Raw genomic sequence first — 24,812 nt, 5'->3', positions numbered from 1 at the left:
CCTATCCCAAAATCACCCATGAAGGATTATCCAACAAAAGGTGTGGACGGATCGAACGTCAGGAGCTAGACCGTACGGCGAGAGTTCCTTCCCGATGGTTACCCCTCTCTGACTCCCTACTATTTACGGAAACAAGCCGTGCCACATAACATCGGCACGAGCCAACACGGGTCAAATTACTTCATATCAGTTTCAGACTACTATTTCCTATATATTTAAGATCCTGTTATGACAATAGTGCCAATACTGTACACAGACACACCATTAATACCATCAACACAACTCGACCCAAGGATAACAAAGAAACTCTTGCACCTCACACAAGATATGTTGAGAACAGTAGTTGGCCTAAAAACAGGCCACTGCCCGCTAAACAATAGTAGATTGTTTTACAAGGGGCTAAAAAGACCCGTTATGTACGAGGTATTTTTAAGGCACGAGCCGTAAGGCGAGGTCCGCTAAATAGAAACCGAGTTTAAGGTGTAGGAGTTGTTACGACTCCTACTATCTAACTTCATACCCCAAAATTATTGAAAATAGCGTTTTACTATATCGAATTTCCCGGTAATTTTAAAGTCCACTTTATAATACTTAAATAAATATTTGCCTGCTTACATTCTTTCTTCTCCTGACTTTGCCAATCGAACTCGCCGTTTTCAACTAGTTCTAGGAACTTTGATTTCTTCTTGAAGTACATCGCTAGGTCCGTCGACAGTATCGCCGTCTCCACCACCCTCATCACGTCCTTGTAGTCACACGGAGATAAAGCCTGCCAAATTATTGCTTTTATAGCTTCCAAAAATATATAAACTTCGTTTGCCCTTAGACTTTAATCCAGCCCTTACAGTAGTATCGCTGTAAAAATGGAGTAACTTCTCCCGTTTTCCCAACATTTCCCTTCACTGCTCTGCTCCTATTGATCGTGGCTGAATGAAAAGTGTACTATAACCTGCCCAGGAGTATCAAGCGTGATTAAAAGTATACTATGACCTGCCCAGGAGTAGGAAGAATAATTTTACCAAGTTCCATTAAAATCCGTCAAGTAGTTTTTGTTTCTATAACGAACAGACAGAAAAAAAATTTACTGATTTCATTTTTGGCATCAGTATCGATCATTAATCACTCCTGATACTTATTTTGGAAATATATTTCATGGACTTTATTTTTAAGAATTGCCACATATCACATTATTAAATTTTAAATTATATTATGGCTTTACTGTCCACTCAACCAGTGGAGCCATAGTAGAATTCCTTGTGAAGTGTGGCATAATCTAGAGAAAGGCTCCAATTCAGCATTTTACCTATAAAAAAGTATGCAGCACTGATTATTTTCAGTTAGAATGTGTTTATATCTAAAACTGACCTTCCGAATAAATATAACTGAAAATCATATGATTTTTTTATAACTTGTCGCTCATTTTGTTACAAGTATTACCTGAAATATATTATTGCTTTCGCTATTCAAAATCATGACGCACTGGTCGAAATGGTGATGCTCCATCGTCGACGTCGAATACAGAATCGCTAAGGGGCTCTCAGTTTTGGTCTGGAACGCGTTGTTGGTGCCTCTGTGGTCGAGATCGTGGCACAGACAAGCGACCAAGAGCCCCAGGATCTCAAGGTCAGACATAAATCGTTCCATTTTGCCAGTCTTCAGCATCGCGAACATAGTTTGCGCCACGTTCAGCGCGTGCCTCCAGTTGTGGTACTTCACTGGACGGTAATTCTTCTTTACGCTTAATATCCATCGGCAGAGAACCTACAAATTAATCAAAATACATAGAAGATGTGACATTCTTTCAGGAACAATGATGTGGTCAAAAGAAAATAAAACATATACATTAATTTTATAAATGTGAAAGTGTGTGTGTCTGTCGGTCTGTCTGATGGAGAGTGACATAGGCTACTTTTTGTCTCTTTCTAACTTCTCTAAAATGGGGGGGAAAGTGGAAGTTTGTATGGAGCATTTGTAGAGTAGGGGTAGGGGTAGGGTAGGGAATAAGAACACATAAGTCAAAGCGAAACTTGACCGAGTCCGCTTATACATATTATATGTGTTTATTATTCATAACTTTTTATTTAATTTGAAATAGATAACCAGTTTGCTTATTTGCGTTAATGGGGACAAAAGGTAGTTTTATAGGCCCAGTATCGTGATGTTTGGCAGTCCCTACAAAAGGCCTATGTCCTGCAGTGGACTCCATCGGCTGATATGATGATGATGTAGATAAAAGAATGCTTTCTTTATTAAAATACTTACATCATAAGGTATATGGAACTTCTCAACGAGGTTGCATTGCAGGAACATCCGTAGAGTAGCTCTACATGTGTCTTCATCGGAAAGATCGAAATCTGTAAAAAAAGTTATCATATTTTACAAGAAAACAACCCTTGAAAGCCACCAGCAAACGTTTTGCTTCAACGTTTCTTATACGCACTGCTACAGTGTAGAGCCGCGATAGCCTAGTGAATATGACCTCTGCTCCTCGATACGGAGGGCGTATATTCGAATCCGGTCCGGGGCATGCGCCTCCCAACTTTTCAGTTGTGTGCATTTTAAAAAGTTAAATATCACGTGTCTCAAACGGTGAAGGAAAAACATCATGAGGAAACCTGCATACCTGAGAATTTTCTTAATTCTCTACGTGTGCGAAGTCTGCCAATCCGCATTGGGCCGGCAATATTAATTTGCACAAACGAAAAGGAGATTTAAACCCACGTCTTACTAGACACGGGCATAAGTTAGTTACTTCTGCATATCGTCTTCAAAGAGTAAAAAAATCTTTAGTAGTTTTGAAAGTCTTCTATAACAAGACTGTGATGAACCTGCCATTGCATAATTTTATAAAATGTTAAAAAAACATCGATCAAGTAATCGAATATTCTGTGCAACAAGTTTAAGCGATGTGTTTGTAAATCTGTGTACAAATAACACATGTGTGAATTGAGAATCTACGAGTATAGTTGTGTTTAGTGTTAGGACACAAAATATATTTATTGGTGTTTAACAATTTCAATGTGTGAGTTTACCTCGTCCCCCTCCAAAAATGTCACGACATTTTTGTTGGTGGAATTGGGTGTGATACAAGTCCACGTGTATTTGGTCTAAGACTATAGTCAACCTAGAGTCTATTAATCGTAAACATTATACGTTACCATGAAAATGGAAGCTGTAGAGGTTGTAAATCTCCGCCGAGGGGATGACGTCCTGGCACAGCTTGGCGGTGTCCTCGGTGGACGCCGTGGCGTGGTACGACAGGCATTCCAGCGCTACCTGCAGAGTTTAACGTGTTTTATACTCAGTGACAAGTCAGCCCTTCACTGTATTAGTACATGTCACAACAGTTTGTAACACTACCTTCTGCTTGGCCATCAGTTTGCAAGCGTTTTCATACATCTGCGTGTTGTGGATGCCGAGCCCGCAGAATATGGCGAACGCTTCGAATATCGAGATGTCTCCGTCAGAGAACTGAGAACCGTTTTCCTAAAAACAAGGGTATTTATACATTCAAACAAGATAAATGGTCATACGCATACATTGACATTTTTGAGTAACAGTTATCATTGGTGTTTTAAAGCAGAGGCTCGTAAATTTTGGGACATTGTTGAATTAATGCTGACTCTGTTGCTTAGGCAAATCTCAAGAACTGCTGAATCGATTTCGCTAATTCTTTTTTTACAATATTCCTTGAACCACGAGGATGGTTCTTACGGAGAAAATTAAAAAGAAATCAACAATAGACAAGGTCTAAAAACTTTTCTTTACTCCCATGTAAACAATTCGTAATAATACCTACATAAAAGTTAATTAAAATTTTCCTAAATTTCAAGTGTTAGTGGAGAGGTTGACTGACGTTAGGATCGGAGTAGGCTAAGTTAAGGTAGGGGTAGGGTAGGACTAAAGTAGAGTAGGAGTATGGTAGGGTTGGGCAGAGGTAGGGTAGGGTTAGGGAAGAAGTGCACATAGTAGTGGTCCCTAAAGCATTTTAGACAAGAGAACTTTCTCTCTGTTTACTACTTTACCTCAATATTGATGTTCGCCTACTTTGGCAATCCATGGTTTAGAGGCAATCGGAGAGCCAATGTTCAAGCTTATAAAATTTGGCAAGCTTATGAAATAGTGGCCAGTAGGCTTTGCTTTGTCAATGACATACTGGTATCCCAAGAAAAGGGAAAGAAGAAATACATTGTGTCGAACAATTTTTGTCGAATTAATTCTCAGTTTTTCCTTTATAGTTTAAGACACGTGATGTTTATTTTCTTAAAAAGCACATAACTGAAAAGGTGTTAAAAAGAAAAGATCTTAAAATAAGCAAAAATAAACTTACCTTATTAATCAGCTGTGCCACACCGATGACGTCTTTGTTGGCGTTAACAATGGGCATGCAGAGCATGGTGCGCACGTTGACGGCGTCGTCCGCCGCCATGTCGGCCACCACCATGCCGTTGTGTGCGCGCCACTCGTCCACGTCCGATATGTTCAGTGCTTTGTTCGATTGAGCCACCTGGAGTAGGAGATAAATTCTTTACAAGTTAGTCCTGGACTACAAACTCACCTGATGGTAAGTGAAGTGGGCATGGAGCACATATCGCGGAGGAGAGGTGAGTGTTAATGCATAAAGGGATAAAGGAAGTCTGTCGCTCTAGAGGGCTCTGTTAACACTAAGGCTCAGTCCAGAAAGGGCGAATTCGCCGCGATTCTCTAGCGCGCATTACGCGCGACCATTGCATCCACAAGGCGCGTACCAACGCGCAAGCATTTGGGGAGGAATTCAGTACGAAACATGGAGTTGAACGTGCAGTCGCTTTAGAGTTCGCGCGTTAACTGGACGCACCAAGGCGTTCCTAGTATCTCGACTCGCGCGCAATACGCGCAAATCACACGCGAGTCGAGAGTCTGGCGTAGTGCACGCGAATTACGCGCGTATTTCGCATTCGCGCGATGCTTGTGGACGCGATGTATTGATGTCTAGTACTTTGACAACGCGATTCGCGGCGAATTTGCCCCTTCTGGACAAGGTCTAACACGTACCGCGAGCGCGATACACGCGAGCGTGGACTTGATGTCGTGTCTGGGGGTGAGCGTGGTGCGCGAGTGCTTGGCGCCCAGCTCGAACAGCGTGTGGAAGCGCGTCGGCGCCGGCGGGGGCAGCGCGGGGACCGAGCTCCGTCTGCCGCCCGGCCGCTGCACTATTCGCTCTAGGTGACTCTGGAAATAAAGAAAGAACGACTATATAAGCATGCCCAGTTTTGTTGTGTTGCTGTTCTCGTGCGAGCATTCCCCAGCGGAAGAAGCCCCAAGTATTTGATATGTGGCTTTTAATCAAGTATTTGCCGACTTTTCAATCGTCGAATCAAGGTGGTTCAAATGGTTTCTGAGTCTAACGTTGTAGTTGTTGTTACTGGATTTTATTTCTTCTTTCACTGTTGGCATGCGCAGATGCTCCTGAATTTTCGGTATTTTCAGAAAGCAAGGCGCGTTCAACACTTCCTTTAGTAATTATGAACTCTTTGAATAATGTAAATGTTGTAGTCTCACGCAGATCGCCACAGCTGGATTCCATGCATCCAAAGTTATTACACGCTCAGATTAGTAACTTTACACCTGTCAAGTGTCAGTAATGGCGGAAGTCCCGGAGCCTTATACTGTACCTTTATACGTTGGCTACTCAAACGGTTCACCAGTTCTATAGGTAGGATAGGTCTTTCAAAGTCATGAGGGTTCAGTGAAACATTATTTTTCGATTCAGGGATCCGTTTGTAAAATATTAAGGTTTAAAGTGCACATTTTTGTTAAAGTCATGTCCCCCTCATATACCAACTAACGGTTGTTTATGGATACAAGAAAAAGTTCACAGAAATATGATATATGCTACTTACCGATTCGCAATGATCTGTATCCAATATGAATACAGCACATCGCTCGCATTTCAGCAATTCTCTCGCCTCAGTCATGATCTTGGTCACCAGACACTCCAGATTACTCTGCTCCTCGAATATACTCCTCGCCAGAGCCAGAAGGATCTGGTTCCTCTTGTACTCCAGCACTGACGACTCGAACAGCTGAGCATTTTGTATGCCAATGCCGCAGAACGTCAGGTAACGCCGGAAAACTTCCACGTCTCGTGTGGAAAACTCTTTCGAGCCTGTAATAAGGATTTACATACTAATAGAGTGAGTGTTGGGCAGGGCACATAGTTCAAAGAACCGATGGACGTTTAGCCAAGGGACTTTAAGGTCACCAGGAGCTGGAATGGCGTCCCCGTACGGGAAGATGGACTGAGGACATGAATGCAAGGAGCCGTTGGATGGGGCTCGAAACCATTGAGTAGTGTGAGTAGTGGATGTCTATTTTGATGATGATGAAAGTAAGTGTTAGCTCATTGTTAAGCATTTCGGCTTTGGCTTTTACTTGCTGCATTTTATGCACGTTCATCGGCTGTATATGACATTTCTTAGTTGAAATAAAGACCAAATTCGCCGAGGAGAATTTTCTTATTGTAGCTATCACAGTTCTGCTCTGGGAAGAATGTTATGGGGAGAATGCTATGGGGAGAATGCTATGGGAAGAATGCTATGTGGGGAGAATTCTATGGGAAGAATGCTATGGGGAGCATGCTATGGAGCTGAAGGGTCTCAATTACCTATGCAGTGAACAGCGTCACTGACACTAACCATCAGTTTTGTTAATGATCTGCGCGACGCCCACCACGTCGCCCTCGTAGTTGCAGATGGGCATACACAATATCAGCTCGGTCTTGTAGCCAGTGCGCGCGTCGATCTCACTGTTAAACCTGAAATAGGTAGTTTTGTGAACAATCTTATTAGAAAGAAAGAAAAAACGTTTATTCCTAATATTGTGCCACACTTAGCTTGATACTCTGACCACTAAGACAAATCAAAAACCAAAAGTTGTCTAAGCATCAGAACACCACAATGCCATTTTTGGCACAGCCTTGAAACTGGATCCAGCTCAGCATTGTGCTGCATGTTCCAAGCAAATTTTGGACATACAGCACACATTCCATTATTTCGTTATTACATAACAGTTCCTTATAAACTGCTTTGTAAGGGTTCATGAAAAACAGAAGTTTTACTCTTATAAGACGGCTTAATACGCATGTAGTGACTCTTTTAGATCTAGGTGAAACAGTAGTGGTATTTGAATTGCATCATTGCACAAGCGTTCCGAAAGACGCAAAGTACTTGGTGTACACAGAGCTTGTGTGTCTCCTAATTACCCCTTCGAATAGATACCTCTTCACCGCACTCATGTACCATCCTAAGAGTATCTACTCACCTGGGATCAGCGTACGCATTCTTAATGTTAATGGGGTGTTTGGTCTGAGCGGCCAGACCAGCCACACCCACGCCGAAGTTTATCCTGATCTCCTGCGTTTGAGCTATCCGCAGAGCTGTATACAGGTCTGGAAAAAAAACAGATGTAAGTCAATTTACCATGAAACACAGTTAAAACTCATGTGATACAACATTGGAGTATGTCCTACTAGTTTCGGACCAATACCAGGCTCTTAGTCATGAGCTGGTTGGAATGAGGCACAATCCATTCACGATTTTTCATTCGATGTCGCAAATAACAACATTGGAGCAAGATAGTGTTAATTCGATTTGTTTACAAGAAGACGGGTCCAATCAAGATGACGTTCACGAACCGTCGGAGAGTGTAACGGAACCTTTATTGCCCACCCCTTAACCTCTCTTTCAATGCGTTCAATGTTAGGATCGTGCCAAGTTGCAAAGACCAGCTCATCACTAAGGGCCCCGGACTATTTTTGACCTCCTCCATCTTCCAGTGAGAGTCCCAATTAAGACAGTTCAACAGTTCCAATGATTATTTGTGTCTTAATATCGCGTAAACTATAAACGAAATTAGAAGCACATACACCAAGTGAAAGGTCATTCAGCACGATCTCTCGAAAACCGCTTGACGTAAAATGATTAAATTTGGCAGGGAAGTAATTCATGAGAGCCTTCAGCTAAGAACGGATTTTGCGAGTGGGCCAGGTTAAGGAGATCTAAGGGCGGACGAAGTCGCGGGCGTCCGCTAGTTTTATTTATATGCAGGATCTATATACGCATACCCACTGGTATGTATCAATACTTAATATTATAAAGCTGAAAAGTTCGTTTGTTTGAACGCGCTAATCTCAGGAACTACTGGTCCGATTTGAAAAATTCTTTCAGTGTCAGATGGCCCATTTATCGAGGAAGGCTATAGGCTATACATTATCGCCGTATTCCTACGGGAACGGGAACCACGCGGGTGAAATATACTGTGTGATAGTATACTGATAAAAACCCGAGTAACTCGTATATCTGCAACTTTTAAAAGCGTCCAGCAATTTGCCACCTATTTAGCTGCAGCTGCAGTAGCGCGGCACATTAAAAGGAGCGCTTCGCACAAAACACATCTTCGCAAGGTTTCATTCAGATGTTCATTCCAACCGTACACTTAACCTACTTCCAGAGATACTTTCATTTAAACTTTGTGTGAGTTTGTGTTTTGTGTATCGTTACGACTCGACTTAAAGTATGTAGTTACTTGAGTCTTAAACTGAACATCCGTAGGACATGAATCGGAACCCTTTTTTTATTCGTTACAAGTTATCCATCAACTACAATTTCACCTGACGGTAGTGTAGTAAGTGATTATGCAATCTGAAATGGAAACGGACTAACTTATTAGGGGGAGTATTTGAATCCACGGCTTGGCGGTACGTCTTTGTCGGTAGGGTGGTAACGAGCCACGATCGAAGTCTCCCACCAGCCAGGCCTGGACCGAAACACCAATCGGCCCAACCGAGGTTCGAACCCAGGACCTCCGTCTTGTAAATCCACCGCGCACACCACTGCGCCACCAAGGCCGTTAAAATTCCGAACTGATCGGATTTTAGGTTGCTATTCTGTAGAGTGATGTTGTACGACTGACCGACGAGTATTCGATCCAGATAATTGTTACAAGTCCAATTCAGTGTGGTGAACAAAAATCGTTCGCAGATTATTTGAGGCTCTGACGGCCGCGTCACTCGCTCACGCACAAGTACTGATCGGGTATCAGAGATTCGATCAATCGCGATCGACACAGGTCTAGTACGGGTTAACACCCGTAAATAAAATAAAATTTAATTTAAAGAAATAGGTTAAAGTGAATGACCTCAAAGCTCAAAGGGACCGACGGGCTGCCGACGTGACTGCGGCGAGGAGGTAGGTAGATGTTTGAAAATACAGGATGTGTTAAAATAATCGATTTTTGAAAGTTTATTACAATTGTAACTCCTTGAATTGTACTTTGTTTTTTTTTTTAATAACACTGATGGATAATAGACATTGGGTACATTATGTGGGATTTTGGTTTAAGACGAATAACGTAGCGCGGTGTATAAGTGACAATTCGAAAACAGTATATGAACACAATTATCTAGCTAATCCAAATCTTGAGCTTTAAAATATTCTAAATTCTATAATCTATAGAATTTGGCACCCAATTAGATATCATTGCTTTTGTTGGCATAATCGATAACGACACATATATGTGATATAGAATTTGGGTCACATTATCACATTAATGTTTTCATAGGATTAATAACTACTCTATGCTAACAGTTCAAGGTCAACAGGATTAAAAATGACTTTCATAACTTTTTTACTTTTATGTTTCTACCTTTGGTCTTTGTATTGCGTTTTGGCTTCGACCATTAATAACAGGACCTGCCTCGCTAACCGTTACCCCTCTGTCAAAGATCAAAAATCAATGATCTATCGCGTTTATAAAAACTGTTGTCATAGAATCGATGTTTCATTGCTGTAATCGGTTTCGTCGTGTAAATAGCTCCCTAAAAATGACAGTTTGTGTAGTTGAATGGCATAAAAAACGGCCAAAAACTTAATGTTGTTAAACATTTTCGATGAGTGAGTTTATCTAGTACCTTCAAAAAAACGACAGACATTTATGTTGGTGAATTTTTGTGCGAAACAGGTCCATAGTCTAAATAGTCAAAGAGTTTTGGACGCAATATGAAAAAAAATGAAGCATAATTATGTACATAATTTGGGTCATAAATATATTTCCGGAGCTATCTAAAAGATAAACGCTGAAAAAGTTACCAAAAATACAACACTTTGTTGTTTGTGTGCCTTTTGGGGAAAACAAAAGAAACGCTAATAAAAGGTGAAGTTCCAGCAATTTTTCATTAGGGACCGAGCGAACAATAGGAAAAGTTTATCTTTTGTTTGCTGTGTAAATATTGCAGTCCAAATTGTGTTACAGATGTCTAATTATTATTTTGACTAACACCTGGTTAGGATTCTTAGACTTAATCATTATTAACTACCCATATTCGGCTCACTATTGAGCACGAGTCTCCTCTCAGGATGACAGGGGCTAGGCCTGGTTGGTTATGCCACGTTGGTCCAATGCGGATTGGCAGACCTCACACATCTAAAGAATTAAGAAAATTCTCTGGTATGTAGGTATCCTCACGATGTTTTCCTTCACCGTGAGAGCCATGATAGCCCAGTGGATATGACCTCAACCTCCGATTGTGGGTTCGAATCCGGTCCGGGACATGCACCTCCAACTTTTCAGTTGTGTGCATTTTAAGAAGAAGAAACTATAATATAATATTACGTGTCTCAAACGGTGAAGGATAACATTGTGAGGAAACCTGAGAATTTTCTTATTTCTCTGCGTGTGTCAAGTCTGCCAATACGCATTGGGCCAGCGTGGTGGACTATTCCCTCCTTATTCCCTCTCATTCTGAGAGGACGAGGTATGCAGGTTTCTTCACGATGTTTATTGTTTATTATGATGTCCTTCACCATTTGAGACAAGTGATATTTAATTTCTTAAAATCTATCTAGAGCTATCTACTTTATGCATTTCTTCGTATTTGGATGTAAATTTGTGTGCGTTTGTTACGCTTTCACGCTTAAACTACAAGACCGATTTAAAAAATTCTTTCACCAATGAAAAGCTACATTACCAGCAAACAACATAGGCCATATTTTATTTCAGTGTACCCACGGGAGCGGGAACTACGCGGGTGAAACCGCATTGCATCGGCTAGTCTACACTATTATAAAGAGAATAAAGATTGATTATTATTTGCATTGAATAGGCTCTGAAACTACTGGACCGATTTAAAAAATTCTTCCACCAATAAAAAGATATATTATCAGCGAGTTAAATACGCTATATTCTATCTCTGTATTCCCACTGGAACGAGAACTACGCGGGTGAAACCGCAGTGCGTCCGCCACAAAAGTATAAATAGAACAAAACATTTTGCTGTGTGGTCTTCAATGCATTGATGATTACAATTTTGATGATCCTTTGTACTTAGGCCCTAACAGGCGAACATTCACACATTATGATATGTATAAGAATGATACATTAAATGTAATGGCGTATTGATTGTATTGTTTCATACTGTGACAGTGTCTTTTGTCCTGGACTCATGATTCATTACATTAAACAAGATCATCTTTAATTAATCGTTAACTGTGCTTTATTTATTGTTCACCTGCGTAGTTCCCTTTCCTGTGTAAAATATAGCCTTTGACACTCACAAATAACGTGGCTTTCTAGTGGTAAAAGAATTTTCCAAATCGGTTCTGTAGAATCAGAGATTACCCCCTACAATACTGGAAACTGTACGTTTTAAAGATGATTATATTTCACCAGCTGACGCCGCGCGGTTTTACCAGTGTGGTTCCCGTTCCCGTATGAAAACATCCCCGTTTTAGCCTATAGCCTTCGTCGATAAATGGGCTATCGAACACTGATAGAATTTTTCAAATCAAATAAATAAGACTTTCACTAGTAGATAGAGGAGGTAATATGCTTTCTTTTCATTCCAAAACATCCATAGTAGCTGCGGGATTTGTGAAAAACTAAATTTCACGTATTCGCGGGCGTCCATCATCATCATCATATCAGCCGATGGACGTTCACTGCAAGACAGAGACTTTTGTAGAGACTTCCAAACATCACGATACTCTGCCACCTACATCCAGCGAATTGTATCTATACTAATATATAAAGCTGAAGAGTTTGTTTGTTTGATTGAACGCGCTAATCTCAGGAACTACTGGTCCGATTTGAAAAATTCTTTCAGTGATAGATAGCCCATTTATCGAGGAAGGCTATAGGCTATATATTATCCCCGTACTCCTACGGGAAGGAAAACCACGCAGGTGAAACCGCGCGGCGTCAGCTAGTTATATATATTCGCGGGCGTCCGATAGTTCCTAAACACAATACACACAAATTCCAAGACACTGAATACTCATTCGAGTCTCAGAGGAGACGCCCTTAGAGAATCGTTCCGCCCATCCATTCTGCTTCTGCCTTCGGGCCCCATCAGGCGTTGCCAACCACCCGGTGACGCCGCTGAGGTCCCATTGAGGAGCTTAAGAAGGCTTTGTTATCAACCCATATACGGCTCACTGCTGAGCTCGAGTTAAAAAGCACACAACTGAAAAGTTGGAGGTGCATACCCCGGACCGGATTCGAACCCATACCCACCGGAATCGGGGGCAAAAGTCATATCCACTGGGCTATCACGGCTCTCTCTCTAAAAAGGCTTACACACTCAGAAAAAATAAGAATACTCATTAGTCACTAACCTGTGTCCCTGGTGACGTCAAACAGCTTGGCCTGCAGGTATCGGGCGGGAGGAGTGCCCTTAGCGAGGAACAGGCTCCCTCGGTCGGCCGCCGTCAGGAGACACACGTTCACCAAGATCTGCAATCAACCATTCGTCTTCATCATCATCACATCAGCCGATGGAGTCACTGCAGGACATAGGCCTTTTGTAGGGACTTCCAAACATCACGATACTGAGCCGCCTGCATCCAGCGAATCCCTGCGACTCGCTTGATGTCGTCAGTCCACCTTGTTCAACCATTATCAAACCCAAACATTCATTTATTTCATACTAGCGGATTCCCGCCCCTTCGTTAGCCCTTAGACCTCTTTAATCCAGCCCTTACAGTAGTATCGCTGTTAAAATGGAGTAACTTCTCCCGTTTTTCCAACGTTTCCCTTCACTGCTCTGCTCCTATTGATCGTAGCGTGATGAACAGTATACTATAACCTGCCCAGGAGTATGAAGAATAATTGTACCAAGTTTCGTTAAAATCCGTCAAGTATTTTTTGTTTCTATATGTGATGATTGCATTTTTGGCATCAGTATCGACCACTAATCGCCCCCTGATAGTTATTTTGGAAATATATTTCATGTACAGAATTGACCTCTATACAAATTTATTATAAGTAAGTATAGATAGGCTTAATTTACAAGCACTTTTTAAACTCTTGACTTGAACTTGACTCTACCACCGGTTCGGAAGGCAGGCTCTGCTAAGAAGAGCTGGCAAGTAACTCGACAGTTGTTCTTTTCATCATCATCATTAAATAACCTATATATTTAGGACTGTTGAACACGAGTCTCCTTTTAGAATGAGAGGTGTTACGGTTAGGCTAATAATCCACCACGCCCAATGCGAATTGGCAGATTTCACACACGTAGAGAATTAGGAAAATTCACATAACTGAAAAGTTGAAGACCTCCAACAGTTGAGTGCATTTTAAGAGAATAAATATCACGTGTCTTAAACAGTGAAGGAAAACATCGTGAGGAACCTGCATACCTGAGAATTTTCTTAATTCTCTGCGTGTGTGAAGTCTGCCAATCTGCATTGGGCCAGCGTGATGGACTATTGGACGAACCCCTGAATGAGTAAGCCGAATATGGGTTGATAACGAGAAAAGCTAAAACCAATTACGTATTCCATAAAAAATGTATACGGCCTAGGAAAATAAATAGACTTACAAAATATAAATATTGCTGAACAAAATTCATTTATGGAATGGATAGCGAAGTGGCGGATTACGCTAATATGGATCGAAGAAAACAATTTCATTTGTTTGAGCCCCTAATGCGAGCCACCCACGGTCCGACATAGACGCATGCCTGCAGCGCTGCCGGCATGACGTCCGGTCAAACTCACCGTGTGTTGGTCGTGAAGAAATCTTCCAGTTTGTATAATTTATATGGCTAGTGCCTACCCCATTTAAAAACCTTGAGCAAGCCACTGATGATGATGGAGAAAGCAAAAACCATAAATCAACTCTACCGTCATCATTATCATCATATCAGCCGATGAACGTCCACATAGTCCTTTTGTAGGGACTTCCAAACATCACGATACTTAGCCACCTGCATCCAGCGACTACCTGTGACTCGCTTGGTTGTTTTGTTGGTCCATGTACAAAGATTGGCCCAAAACTGACCACGCTGGGCATGCGGGATGGTCAGCTCAGGGCCAGATTTCTCGCAGTGGCCTATGCCATTTAAAATCTAGCCATTGTGAATGGTTATAGCGCCATTGGTCGGTCGCCAGAGCCTCGTCAGTCCATCTGCAGGGTGCACCACGAGCAGGTGAGGTTGGCAGGTGAGGAGGCTGACTGGTACTAGCCTCCCCCCTACACCCTAGACCCTACCTTACAGCCTATTTAAAAATTAGAAAATCCCAAATTAACCACAAGTGGGAATCGACCCAGGACAATATTGTTGAAAACCAGAGCATTGCCCAAGTCAAAATTTATTCAGCGCGTGAGACCGGGGGAATTAACTAGTTACATATAAAGATAAGCCCTTGTTTCAACCTTGGGAGGCGAAATTCTGGGCGTACAGTTAATTTACATAATATTGATTACAAGGGGTAGCACAATTTGGTTAAAGGACTTATAATTTGTAATCATATAGTTTACTTCAGATCTTTCGTAAACTTAACTCGGGGAACCATCTTTTTAACCGACTTCCAAAAAGGAGGAGGTTCTACGTTCGACTGTATGTATGTTTTTTTTTTATGTATGTCCAGCGATAATTCCGTCATTTATCGACCGATTTTGAAAATTCTCTTTGTGTTTTGAAGAGTTCGATTCCAGGGAGGTCCCATTTTTTTCATGTCAGGATCTGATGATGGCATCCTGGAGAAATCGAAGGCAACTTTCGAAAATCGTAAAGACGGCTAGTGCGTTTGTTAGTGTTTCCATAAGGTATTTTAAACCACTACAATTTTATGAAGGTCTAAAGTTGGTCTGATGATGGAGCCGAAACACAGACGATGGAACTCGTCAACGATTTAGATACCTTATGTTTGGGCTTAATTAATTTGTATTGATAAGAACTTTCCACCTAGATGAGTTGAGTTGAGTTAAGGGAACTCCTCGACGATTCACAGTAGCTGCCATGTGTTTGGACTTGGTTAATTTTATATTGAAGAGAACTTTCCACCCATATGGATTGTGACTGCATAGGGGGTCTGGTGATGAAGACAGACCACTTCTCATTAGTTGTGATACCTTTCACGTTTTTCTGGATATTCATATTACGTGTGGATAAAGGGGGAGTGAAATTTTGTATATGAGTTAAGGTAGTATTTTAATTTATTGTAAAATTGGGATTGCAGGACTTAGGTACTTATCATAAAAAAATAACGTTTCAACTAATTGCTTATTAATTTTTGTTCACACTCAGTAGGTGTGCTACCACTAAAAATTAAAAAATAAAAATTTTAATAAAAAAAATTCAACCGACTTCCAACTCAAAAATTAAACTAGTCACTAAACACTAAGTACTCGACTCCAACAGGTTTACTGAGATAAGGGAGAGAGGGAATCGCGCGAGTGGCGTATGGCGACGATTAGTGGCCGGTGCGGGCCACAAGAAGCGAGCAATGACGATTGTAGCGTGTGGCGGCCACAGGCGTCAACCATTTGCCGTGAGTGGCCGTACGTCGGCAGATATGATGATAATGATGATAACTAGATGATGATACTAGACAAGCTTGTTATACTTTTGGTGCGATCCCGCTATTTTAGGCTCGTCGACGAACTTTTCGCCTACACGATGTTGCAACACTAACTTTACAGAACTCCCGAAATATATTGATTATTAGAAGAAATTAATTACTTGTTTACTTACTTAGTTTTTGCTATATGACAAGGTTAATATTTATCTGATCAGCTGGCCTATTCACTAATTTGGTCTATATCAACCTATTAAAATAAACATCCAATCCACCAATAAGCACCGGATGACATTTTTACATAGAATCTCAATTTTGTATATGTCAACTAGCATACGTCAAATTAACTTGCAATTCCGATGATCGAATAAACAGACAGACAGTTGAGAAGACTAAAAATTTTCTCTATTGCCAATTTAGTACTGAAATATTATCTTGTATTATCGGATAAGGAATCCCGTAGCGTTCAATTTGTTCGAACCTAGTTAGCAAGTGTTCGTATTTGTTCGAACCCCAATAGGTTAGGACTAAGGGCTCCCACACACGGGCCACCGGCCACAACCACAAAACGCCTCTACCGGCATATTTCCTGTAGTTTTCATACATTTTATATGGACTCGCAGCACACGGTTTTTTTTTTTTTTTTTCATTCTTTACAAGTTAGCCCTTGACTACAATCTCACCTGATGGTAAGTGATGATGCAGTCTAAGATGGAACCGGGCTAACTTGTTAGGAGGAGAATGAAAATCCACACCCCTTTCGGTTTCTACACGACATCGTACCGGAACGCTAAATCGCTTGGCGGTACGTCTTTGCCGGTAGGGTGGTAACTAGCCACGGTAACTAGCCACGGCCGAAGCCTCCCACCAGCCAGACCTGGACAAATTAAGAAAATCTCAATCTGCCCAGCCGGGGATCGAACCCAGGACCTCCGTTTTGTAAATCTACCGCGCATACCACTGCGCCACGGAGGCCATCAAGTCACGGTTGACGCCGGTGGCCGCCACACGCTACAAGTTGCTCGCTTCTTGTGGCCCGCACCGGCCACTAAACCGCCGCCACAGTATACGCTACTGCAGGTATGGGTTAAAAAAGTAGCAGCATCCGGCCACAAGTGTCGACCACCGGCCACAAGTGGCTGTCGCACGCTTCAGCTACTTTTGTGGTCTCTTCTTGCTTCTTGTGGCTGTCGCGTGTGGCCCGTGTGCGGCGACACTTAGGATCAGCATGACATAAGGGTTTCTACATAACATTCACAGGGTCTTAAGGTTACTGTAAGCGACCTTGAATCTAAAACCACACTAGTATAACAAAACTGTGTGTGTGTGTGTGTTTGTTTCCTTCACGTCGTAACTACGGAACCGATTTGGCCGAAATTTGGAACAGAAATAGAATATACCCTGGATTAAACACATAGTCTTCTACTATTGTAATTCCGGAAAATCTATGGTTTCCGTGGAATTTGTGAAAAACACAATTTTTCGAGAACAAAATCCCGGGATTTAGTGGAATAAGGGAAAGGAGATGATGATGATCTCTCTCTTTCTATAGACAGAAAGAGATAGTGGTAAATTCGAAACTCAAACTTGCGAGTAACACAAAACATGGTTACAGAATACTTTCTGGCCATGGTGAATCCATGAGTGTTAAAAAAAACCATAGATACCTTATGGCAAAGCACGTCAATGTCCAATTCGTTGGCCACGTCTTTGATGAGGTCCATAAACAAGTCCGCCTCCTCCAGCTGCCGTTGTGCTGAATTACTCGGCGATCTCGACCTCTGGAACAAATAAACATAAATAAAAAAAAAAAGTCGCTCACGTACGTCTTTGCTGGTAGGGTGCCTCCCACCAGCCAGATTCAACCAATTAAGAAAACCTCAATCGACCCATCCGGGGATCGAACCCACAAATCACCGCGTAAACCACTTCACCACAAAGGCCGTCAAAAGGTAATCTTTAACACGGATTGGAGGTCGTCACTATAAAATATGTAATGGCGGCTTATGGTAGGCGTCCACTGATCCACGTCGTACGTATCGGACTCATCGCATCAAACGGATTTTGAATTTTCCGGTAGAAAATTCGTACGATGTGGATAGTGGACGCACTTTTATTTTTTTTTTAAAGAATATTTCCCATGTATGTAATATGGCCAATATTCCCATTTCCCTCTAACTAGTCGGGAAAGACTGCGCTAGGAGTGGGTACGACAATAGCCCAACGGGGCGGGGATCGAACCACCACCCCTCGGTGGTGAGTCCGACCGCTCTTACCGTTGAGCTATTGAGGCTTTTGACTTGACACTTAGATGACTTTCTATACAAAGAACACTAAAGTCCGTTAGATGCGATGCGTCCGATACGTATGATGGATAAGTGGACGCCTACGTTTAATGTGCTCTATGGGGCAATGGGAATGTGGCAGGTATTTCTTGAGAATTTCTTGGAAAAAAACCTCAACCCGAAATAGTGCTTGAACTGAGAACTTTATAATCCGAAGTTTCCTAATTTAACCACTGATCGAATGAGGGAATGGTATGCGTTGCAAATTTATAAAAAAAACGGTTGTCTGTAAAGGCAGTTTACTGACGATAGTTGAACGTGACAATGTCATAAGAAAATACTGATGGTATAGTTGAATTTTTCAAAAAAAAAAAATGTTTATTAAATAATCTTCATAGACCAGAATATACTTTATTTCTTGTAAAAAAGTTGGCAATTCTAGAGCGAGGGAACATGACGCGCATGATGAGCGTGATAGATTATTTTATAAAGTAGTGAAAAATAAATATAGCTGAAAGTTAAGCTGATAAGCTGATTGATAATATGTGTATGATTCATTGTGAAATTAGACCTATCAGATAATTCTTACGTTAGTTAAATATTATTTAATATTTAGACAGTATTTTTGTATTCAATAATAAAGTTTAAATGAAAATACAAACAGTTATGTTACATGACGAATTTCAAAGGTTAGGTGACCAAATATGACGTCACGTGTAATGTTCTATTTAAATTGAAATTCAAATATCATTACGTAGAACATATATATATTCTTAATTATACTGTTTCGATAATTCTTCATATATTATTTAAAATAAAACTTAGAATATAGATCTGACATTATTGTAATTAAAAAGTAAATAAAAGTAATAGTTGTCATTATAAACGTTATTGGAATATGGTAACACTGGTAGGAACTACTAAGAATGATTCTATGTAATGAGGAATTACTGGCATAGACACGGAGCGTCAGGATACGCGGTATCAAGTAATCTGTGGTCAGTTTGAGCAGATGGCGTGTGATTGGTCTATTGCAAACAAATGCAGAAGGAATATTAGCCAATAGGCGTTTTGTAAAAGAATCGAGATGTTCATGGATGATGACGAAATGGCGTCTTGGCCGGTGTGATTAGGAAATATAAAATAATGTTGTTGTTATGGTGTCTTCCTGTGTTTCTGAGGCTGTTTTATGAAAGCTAAGTATTTTATACATAATATCTTTGTTGTAAACTGTATTTTATTATGTTGTATTGTTGTAACGATAAGTTATAACATCCGAATATTACTTATGTGAAATTAGGTATATTTGCAACGACATTATATAGTACCTAATTACGTCGTTGTATATTTGTATGGTAATAATGGTTAATGTTATTTTGATTTGTCTTGAAGTTAAGACTTAATTGAACTATCTATTTCAAGGTATTAATTATTATCCTAAATATTGTAATTGTAATTAACCAATACTTTAAAAGAGCATTTGTTGAGTTTCTTGCCGTTCTTCTCAACAAGAGACTGCACTTTCCGAACTGGCGGTAGAGTCACTAAAATTAAAAGTAATATTGTTCAGTTAAAGAAATAAATGATTAATTTGGTCACGATTCTATTTTATTTTATTTAAAATACCTTGACACTCAGTAAAACTTAAATAACATTCAATATATTTATTTTAATAAAATTAAATTGAATTAAGGATACTTATCTTAATAAAGTTAGTCAATTAGATCGGCACAGTTTATTTAAATTTTCATTCAATGATATTATTGGCCATTTCTAAAATGATTTATATCAGGTCTATTACACTACGTGATAAAGTATGTATTAACATACAACGCCTATCAACTAATCAAATTGTTTCTCTATAAAAATACTAAACTGACGGACTTACCCGACTGACGATCTTAGCCGAACTGATCTTACAAGTAACAATAGATATTTATGACAACAAATTATAATTCTGTTCCAATAATATTATTTAAGAAAAATCATTATTAATTAGACATATAAAAAAATAAATTTAACATCAGAAGTGGGATAGAATAAAATTAGCTAATACATTTTTTTTTACTGTTTAAGGAAAGCGTTGGAGCGAGCGATGATTCCACGCTGCTGGAAAGTTTTCTTAAAAATACTTCAATCTGTTCTGACGCACAAACGCAGCGGTGAAGCTGTGATGACATGCTTCGGTCAAAAGAGCAATGAAAATGATGCTAAAAGCTGGGGCAAGCTAACAAACTCTATTGCAATGGATAAGTGTGTAGATAAAAAGTGCAGCGACAGCCAATTCAAATGTTTTGTCGAAAGTTATTCCGTTTTATTTTTGTTTCATCTACAGCCATCCTGTACAACATTATTTTTTTTATTAATTTAATATTTAATGATATATTTTTTTTTATGCCCCACTTGTGGGATCTGTGTTATAAAAGTTCAGTATTTAGAATGGCCGAACGGTTTTGATAATTTGGAAATATCACAATTATAAAATATCAATATGGCAATATAGGAAAAAACCGACTAATAAGAATAAACAAAATTTTATATTATATGGGAAAAGGTTAAAGAAAATTATTCAATCAACTCAAAAATCTCACAATGATTATAAAATTAAAACTTCACAGAATAAGTCTAAGGCTACTTGGAATATTATAAATAATTTAAAAGTAAAACGCAGCAATAACAATAATATAAATAAGATTAAAAGAGATGGAATAGTAATCCAAAATCCTCAAGAGATAGCACAGGCATTCAATGAAAACTTTCTTAATCGTAAAACTGTTAAAATAAATAATACTAAAAATAACACTTCTTGGAATAAATCAAACTCAATTTTCATGAACCCTAGTACACCTTCACAAATAAAAAATATTATACAATCATTGAAAAAAACTAACAGTTGTGGGTATGATGAAATCAATACTAAAGTAGTTAAATATGTTTCCGATATAATATCACCAGTATTAAGTTACTTGATAAATTTGTGTATTGAGAATGGTATATTTCCGGAAAAATTAAAAGTTTCTATCGTTAAACCACTCTTTAAAAAAGAGGATAGTGAAAATATGGATTGTTATCGGCCGATATCATTGATTCCCATTTTTTCAAAAATAATGGAAAAATATATATTTAATAATCTGAATGACTATTTTGAGCGTTATGATGTTTTCGCAGAAGAACAAGTTGGTTTTAGGAAAAATAAATCTATAAATTTGGCCATATATAAATTTTTAGAGGGGATAATGACAAGTGTTGATAAAAGGAAACCGGTTTGTGCGCTTTTTATGGACCTGACGAAAGCATTTGACTATGTGGACCATAAAACTTTAATTGATAAATTGGATGTGTATGGGGTAAGGGGTAATGCTTTGGCACTTATCAATTCGTATTTAACTGGTAGGCAACAAATTACTTAAATAACTAGAATAGATAAAAATAATAAAATTGAGACAGCTTATATGTCGGAGTCCAAAACAGTAACAACTGGGGTGCCACAGGGAAGTATATTAGGCCCACTACTGTTTATAACTTATATAAACGATTTTCCCACAGTAACTGATCATAGGATAGTTTTATTTGCTGATGATAGTACGGTAATTTTTATTGGTGATCCACAAATTTCATTAGATGACATAAATTATACTTTAAGACATATTATTAATTGGTTGACATGTAACAATTTAATTATTAATCTTGACAAAACAAAAATTATGACATATGCAAATAGACGTAATAAATTACAATTAGACATTAATTATTTAGGTAAAAAAATTTCCGAAACAACACATACTAAATTTTTAGGTCTCGATATTGATGACAGTCTTAATTGGAGGAAACACATAGACAATTTATGTTTAAAGCTAAGCCGATTTTCATATGCATTATATATGTTGTCCAAGGTAGTTAACCAGTCAGCAGTAATTGTAGCGTACAATGCCTACGTAACAGCTACTATACGATATGGAATTATTTTCTGGGGTAATTCTAATGACCGAGAGTATTTAAAGCCCAAAAGAAATGTATACGATCCATATGCCGTTTGAAGCCCACAGATTACTTGATACCGCGTATCCTGACGCTCCGTGTCTATGCCAGTAATTCCTCATTACATAGAATCATTCTTAGTAGTTCCTACCAGTGTTACCATATTCCAATAACGTTTATAATGACAACTATTACTTTTATTTACTTTTTAATTACAATAATGTCAGATCTATATTCTAAGTTTTATTTTAAATAATATATGAAGAATTATCGAAACAGTATAATTAAGAATATATATATGTTCTACGTAATGATATTTGAATTTCAATTTAAATAGAACATTACACGTGACGTCATATTTGGTCACCTAACCTTTGAAGTTCGTCATGTAACATAACTGTTTGTATTTTCATTTAAACTTTATTATTGAATACAAAAATACTGTCTAAATATAAAATAATATTTAACTAACGTAAGAATTATCTGATAGGTCTAATTTCACAATGAATCATACACATATTATCAATCAGCTTATCAGCTTAACTTTCAGCTATATTTATTTTTCACTACTTTATAAAATAATCTATCAAGCGCATGACGTCATCTTTTTCGAGTTTGCATCTGATTTCATCGAATTATAAGACGTGGTCACGTCAAAAAATTATGCCGCCGTATGCGTGGGAGAAAGGGAAGCTAGACAGAGTGGCGTCGTAACGCATTACGTTACGAAGCGGTTTACCCTCCCTTATCAAGTTATCATTAAAAAAACAATTCAATTACGTTGGCATTGACATAGAACGTAAATAGTCAGTTACGCTACTCGCTATGTCATTACGTAATGTAAACAAACCACTTATTACGTAAGTCATTGACTTACGTATACTCTGTTCCGATTAGCGAAAACGTCAGTTACCCGTCCTGTATACGTCTGATACTAATGGACAGGGCTTGCGATAGCCAGACATACTTCTTTTGACGAAGGCTGAAATTTTGTCAGCAGATGATACCATAGTCATACCATATCATAGTACGTCACTATACGTAGTACAGTAGCCAATTATAGAGTTTGGACTGTGGTGGCTTTTGAAAGTACCAGGTTTAAAGTTAATAGTCAATAGTCATAATTTGAACTTATTGAGAGACATGCCCGTGGTTTCAAGTGGCAGTTTATTATAAAACGTATGTAATTAGCCTTAAAAGATTTTTTTTTTGTAATTTCTATCATTACAATCACACCTTCTTTTAAAATTGCTTGTACGTTTTTATGTACGTACGTACGGCACAGAGCCGTGATAGCCCAGTAGATATGACCTCTGCCTCCGATTCCAGAGGGTGTGGGTTCGAGTCCGAGGCATGCACCTCCAACTTTCAGTTGTGTGCATTTAAAGAAACTAAATATCATGTGTCCCAAACGGTGAAGGAAAAACATCATGAGGAAACCTGCACACCAGATAATTTTCCTAATTCTCTGCGTGTGTGAAGTCTGCCAATCCGCATTGGGCCAGCGTGATGGACTATTGGCCTAACCCCTCTCATTTTGAGAGGAGACTCGAGCTCAGCAGTGACTCGCGAGTCACTTACTCGTAGCTTCGTTGCTATTCTTCGACAAACTAAGGTATGTCTAGCCATTGCAGGCCGTCGTTCTAATACCTCTGGTACTAAGCTTTGACAAACATTGAAATTGAACCGTGAAAAGGCACATCAAAGGCTAAACCGCTCGCCTTTGTATAAAAAGGTCAACGGGCAAAGATATAGATACCAAATGAGTATGCTTATAAAAGTCAACTTTATCTATTTTAAAAGATGGTTACATTATTGAGGGCAGTATAGGGATGATGACAGTTTTTAAAATTATATATAAATTAAGAGTATGCTAATAGTAAACCAATTTTGTAAAATTAACATGTGCGATCATTACTTTCGGAGCTACAGGGATTTAAAGGGTCCGATTTGCGGCGCTGCCGCGGATCCCTGAAAAACGCGCCATACAAAATAGTACAATTTAATGACGTCGTAGGTACATAATGATCGTTAGATTTGTTTCAAACAAAATTACTAATATCTTTGTTATTTGTGCGTTTATGTTTATAGTTGATGTAAAGAAAATGTCAGGTTTAATGTAAGGAAGCTAAAACTGTATGAACTTTCATCTAACTACGATATAAGGGTTTTAATAGATTTTGAAATTTAATAATCTTATTTATTTTGCAAATATCCAGATAATCTTTGCTTTTTATCTATAAGTTAGTTAACATTGACCTTATTTACCGGAATGTATCATAAAAATCAGTATATTCAAACCTAGTCATCATCCCCATTGTAATTTATGTATTAACTGTATTGATTTTTCGCACAAATTTAGAGCGCGCATTATATTAACTATACTAATATTATTAAAGAAAGAAAGAAACTGAGCCTAAATAAATGAATTTTGAATTTGTTTGTCGATCGGCTCTAAAACTACTGAACCGATTTGAAAAATTATTTCACCATTGGGCAGCTACACTATCCTTTGTTTGTGTGCGTGCTATAGGCTACATATTATCCCTTTCCTACGGGTACGGTAACCACGCGGGTCTAGCCGCGCGGCGTCAGCTAGTAATAAAAATGTCTATAGATTGTCAACCTAAAACATTGCAACCATGGGGGTAGTGGCAAAATGCTCACATAAATCAAATTGGGACAGAATTTCCTTTGTGCGTAGTACGAC

The 24,812-nt window shown here is 39.1% G+C and overlaps 1 protein-coding gene across 2 annotated transcripts in view; it reads right to left on the bottom strand.

The window, feature by feature from the left end:
* LOC112052409 (cGMP-specific 3',5'-cyclic phosphodiesterase) overlaps positions 1–24,812 on the bottom strand; it is a 75,630-nt gene that overhangs the window by 4,879 nt on the left and 45,939 nt on the right. For both annotated transcript variants that reach the window (XM_024091465.2, XM_024091464.2), the window contains exons 3-14: positions 17,507–17,620; positions 12,651–12,768; positions 7,303–7,429; positions 6,678–6,796; positions 5,883–6,148; positions 5,035–5,211; positions 4,331–4,507; positions 3,361–3,486; positions 3,159–3,276; positions 2,263–2,354; positions 1,438–1,761; positions 616–769 (exon numbers count right to left, since the gene is read on the bottom strand). In XM_024091465.2, coding sequence (XP_023947233.2) covers positions 616–769; positions 1,438–1,761; positions 2,263–2,354; positions 3,159–3,276; positions 3,361–3,486; positions 4,331–4,507; positions 5,035–5,211; positions 5,883–6,148; positions 6,678–6,796; positions 7,303–7,429; positions 12,651–12,768; positions 17,507–17,620 — 1,912 coding nt within the window. The remainder of the gene's footprint in view (positions 1–615; positions 770–1,437; positions 1,762–2,262; positions 2,355–3,158; positions 3,277–3,360; positions 3,487–4,330; positions 4,508–5,034; positions 5,212–5,882; positions 6,149–6,677; positions 6,797–7,302; positions 7,430–12,650; positions 12,769–17,506; positions 17,621–24,812) is intronic.

Source organism: Bicyclus anynana, chromosome 24, assembly GCF_947172395.1.
Source record: "Bicyclus anynana chromosome 24, ilBicAnyn1.1, whole genome shotgun sequence".
In the NCBI taxonomy this organism is placed as follows: domain Eukaryota; kingdom Metazoa; phylum Arthropoda; class Insecta; order Lepidoptera; family Nymphalidae; genus Bicyclus; species Bicyclus anynana.
This window is presented reverse-complemented; position numbering and strand designations above follow the sequence as displayed.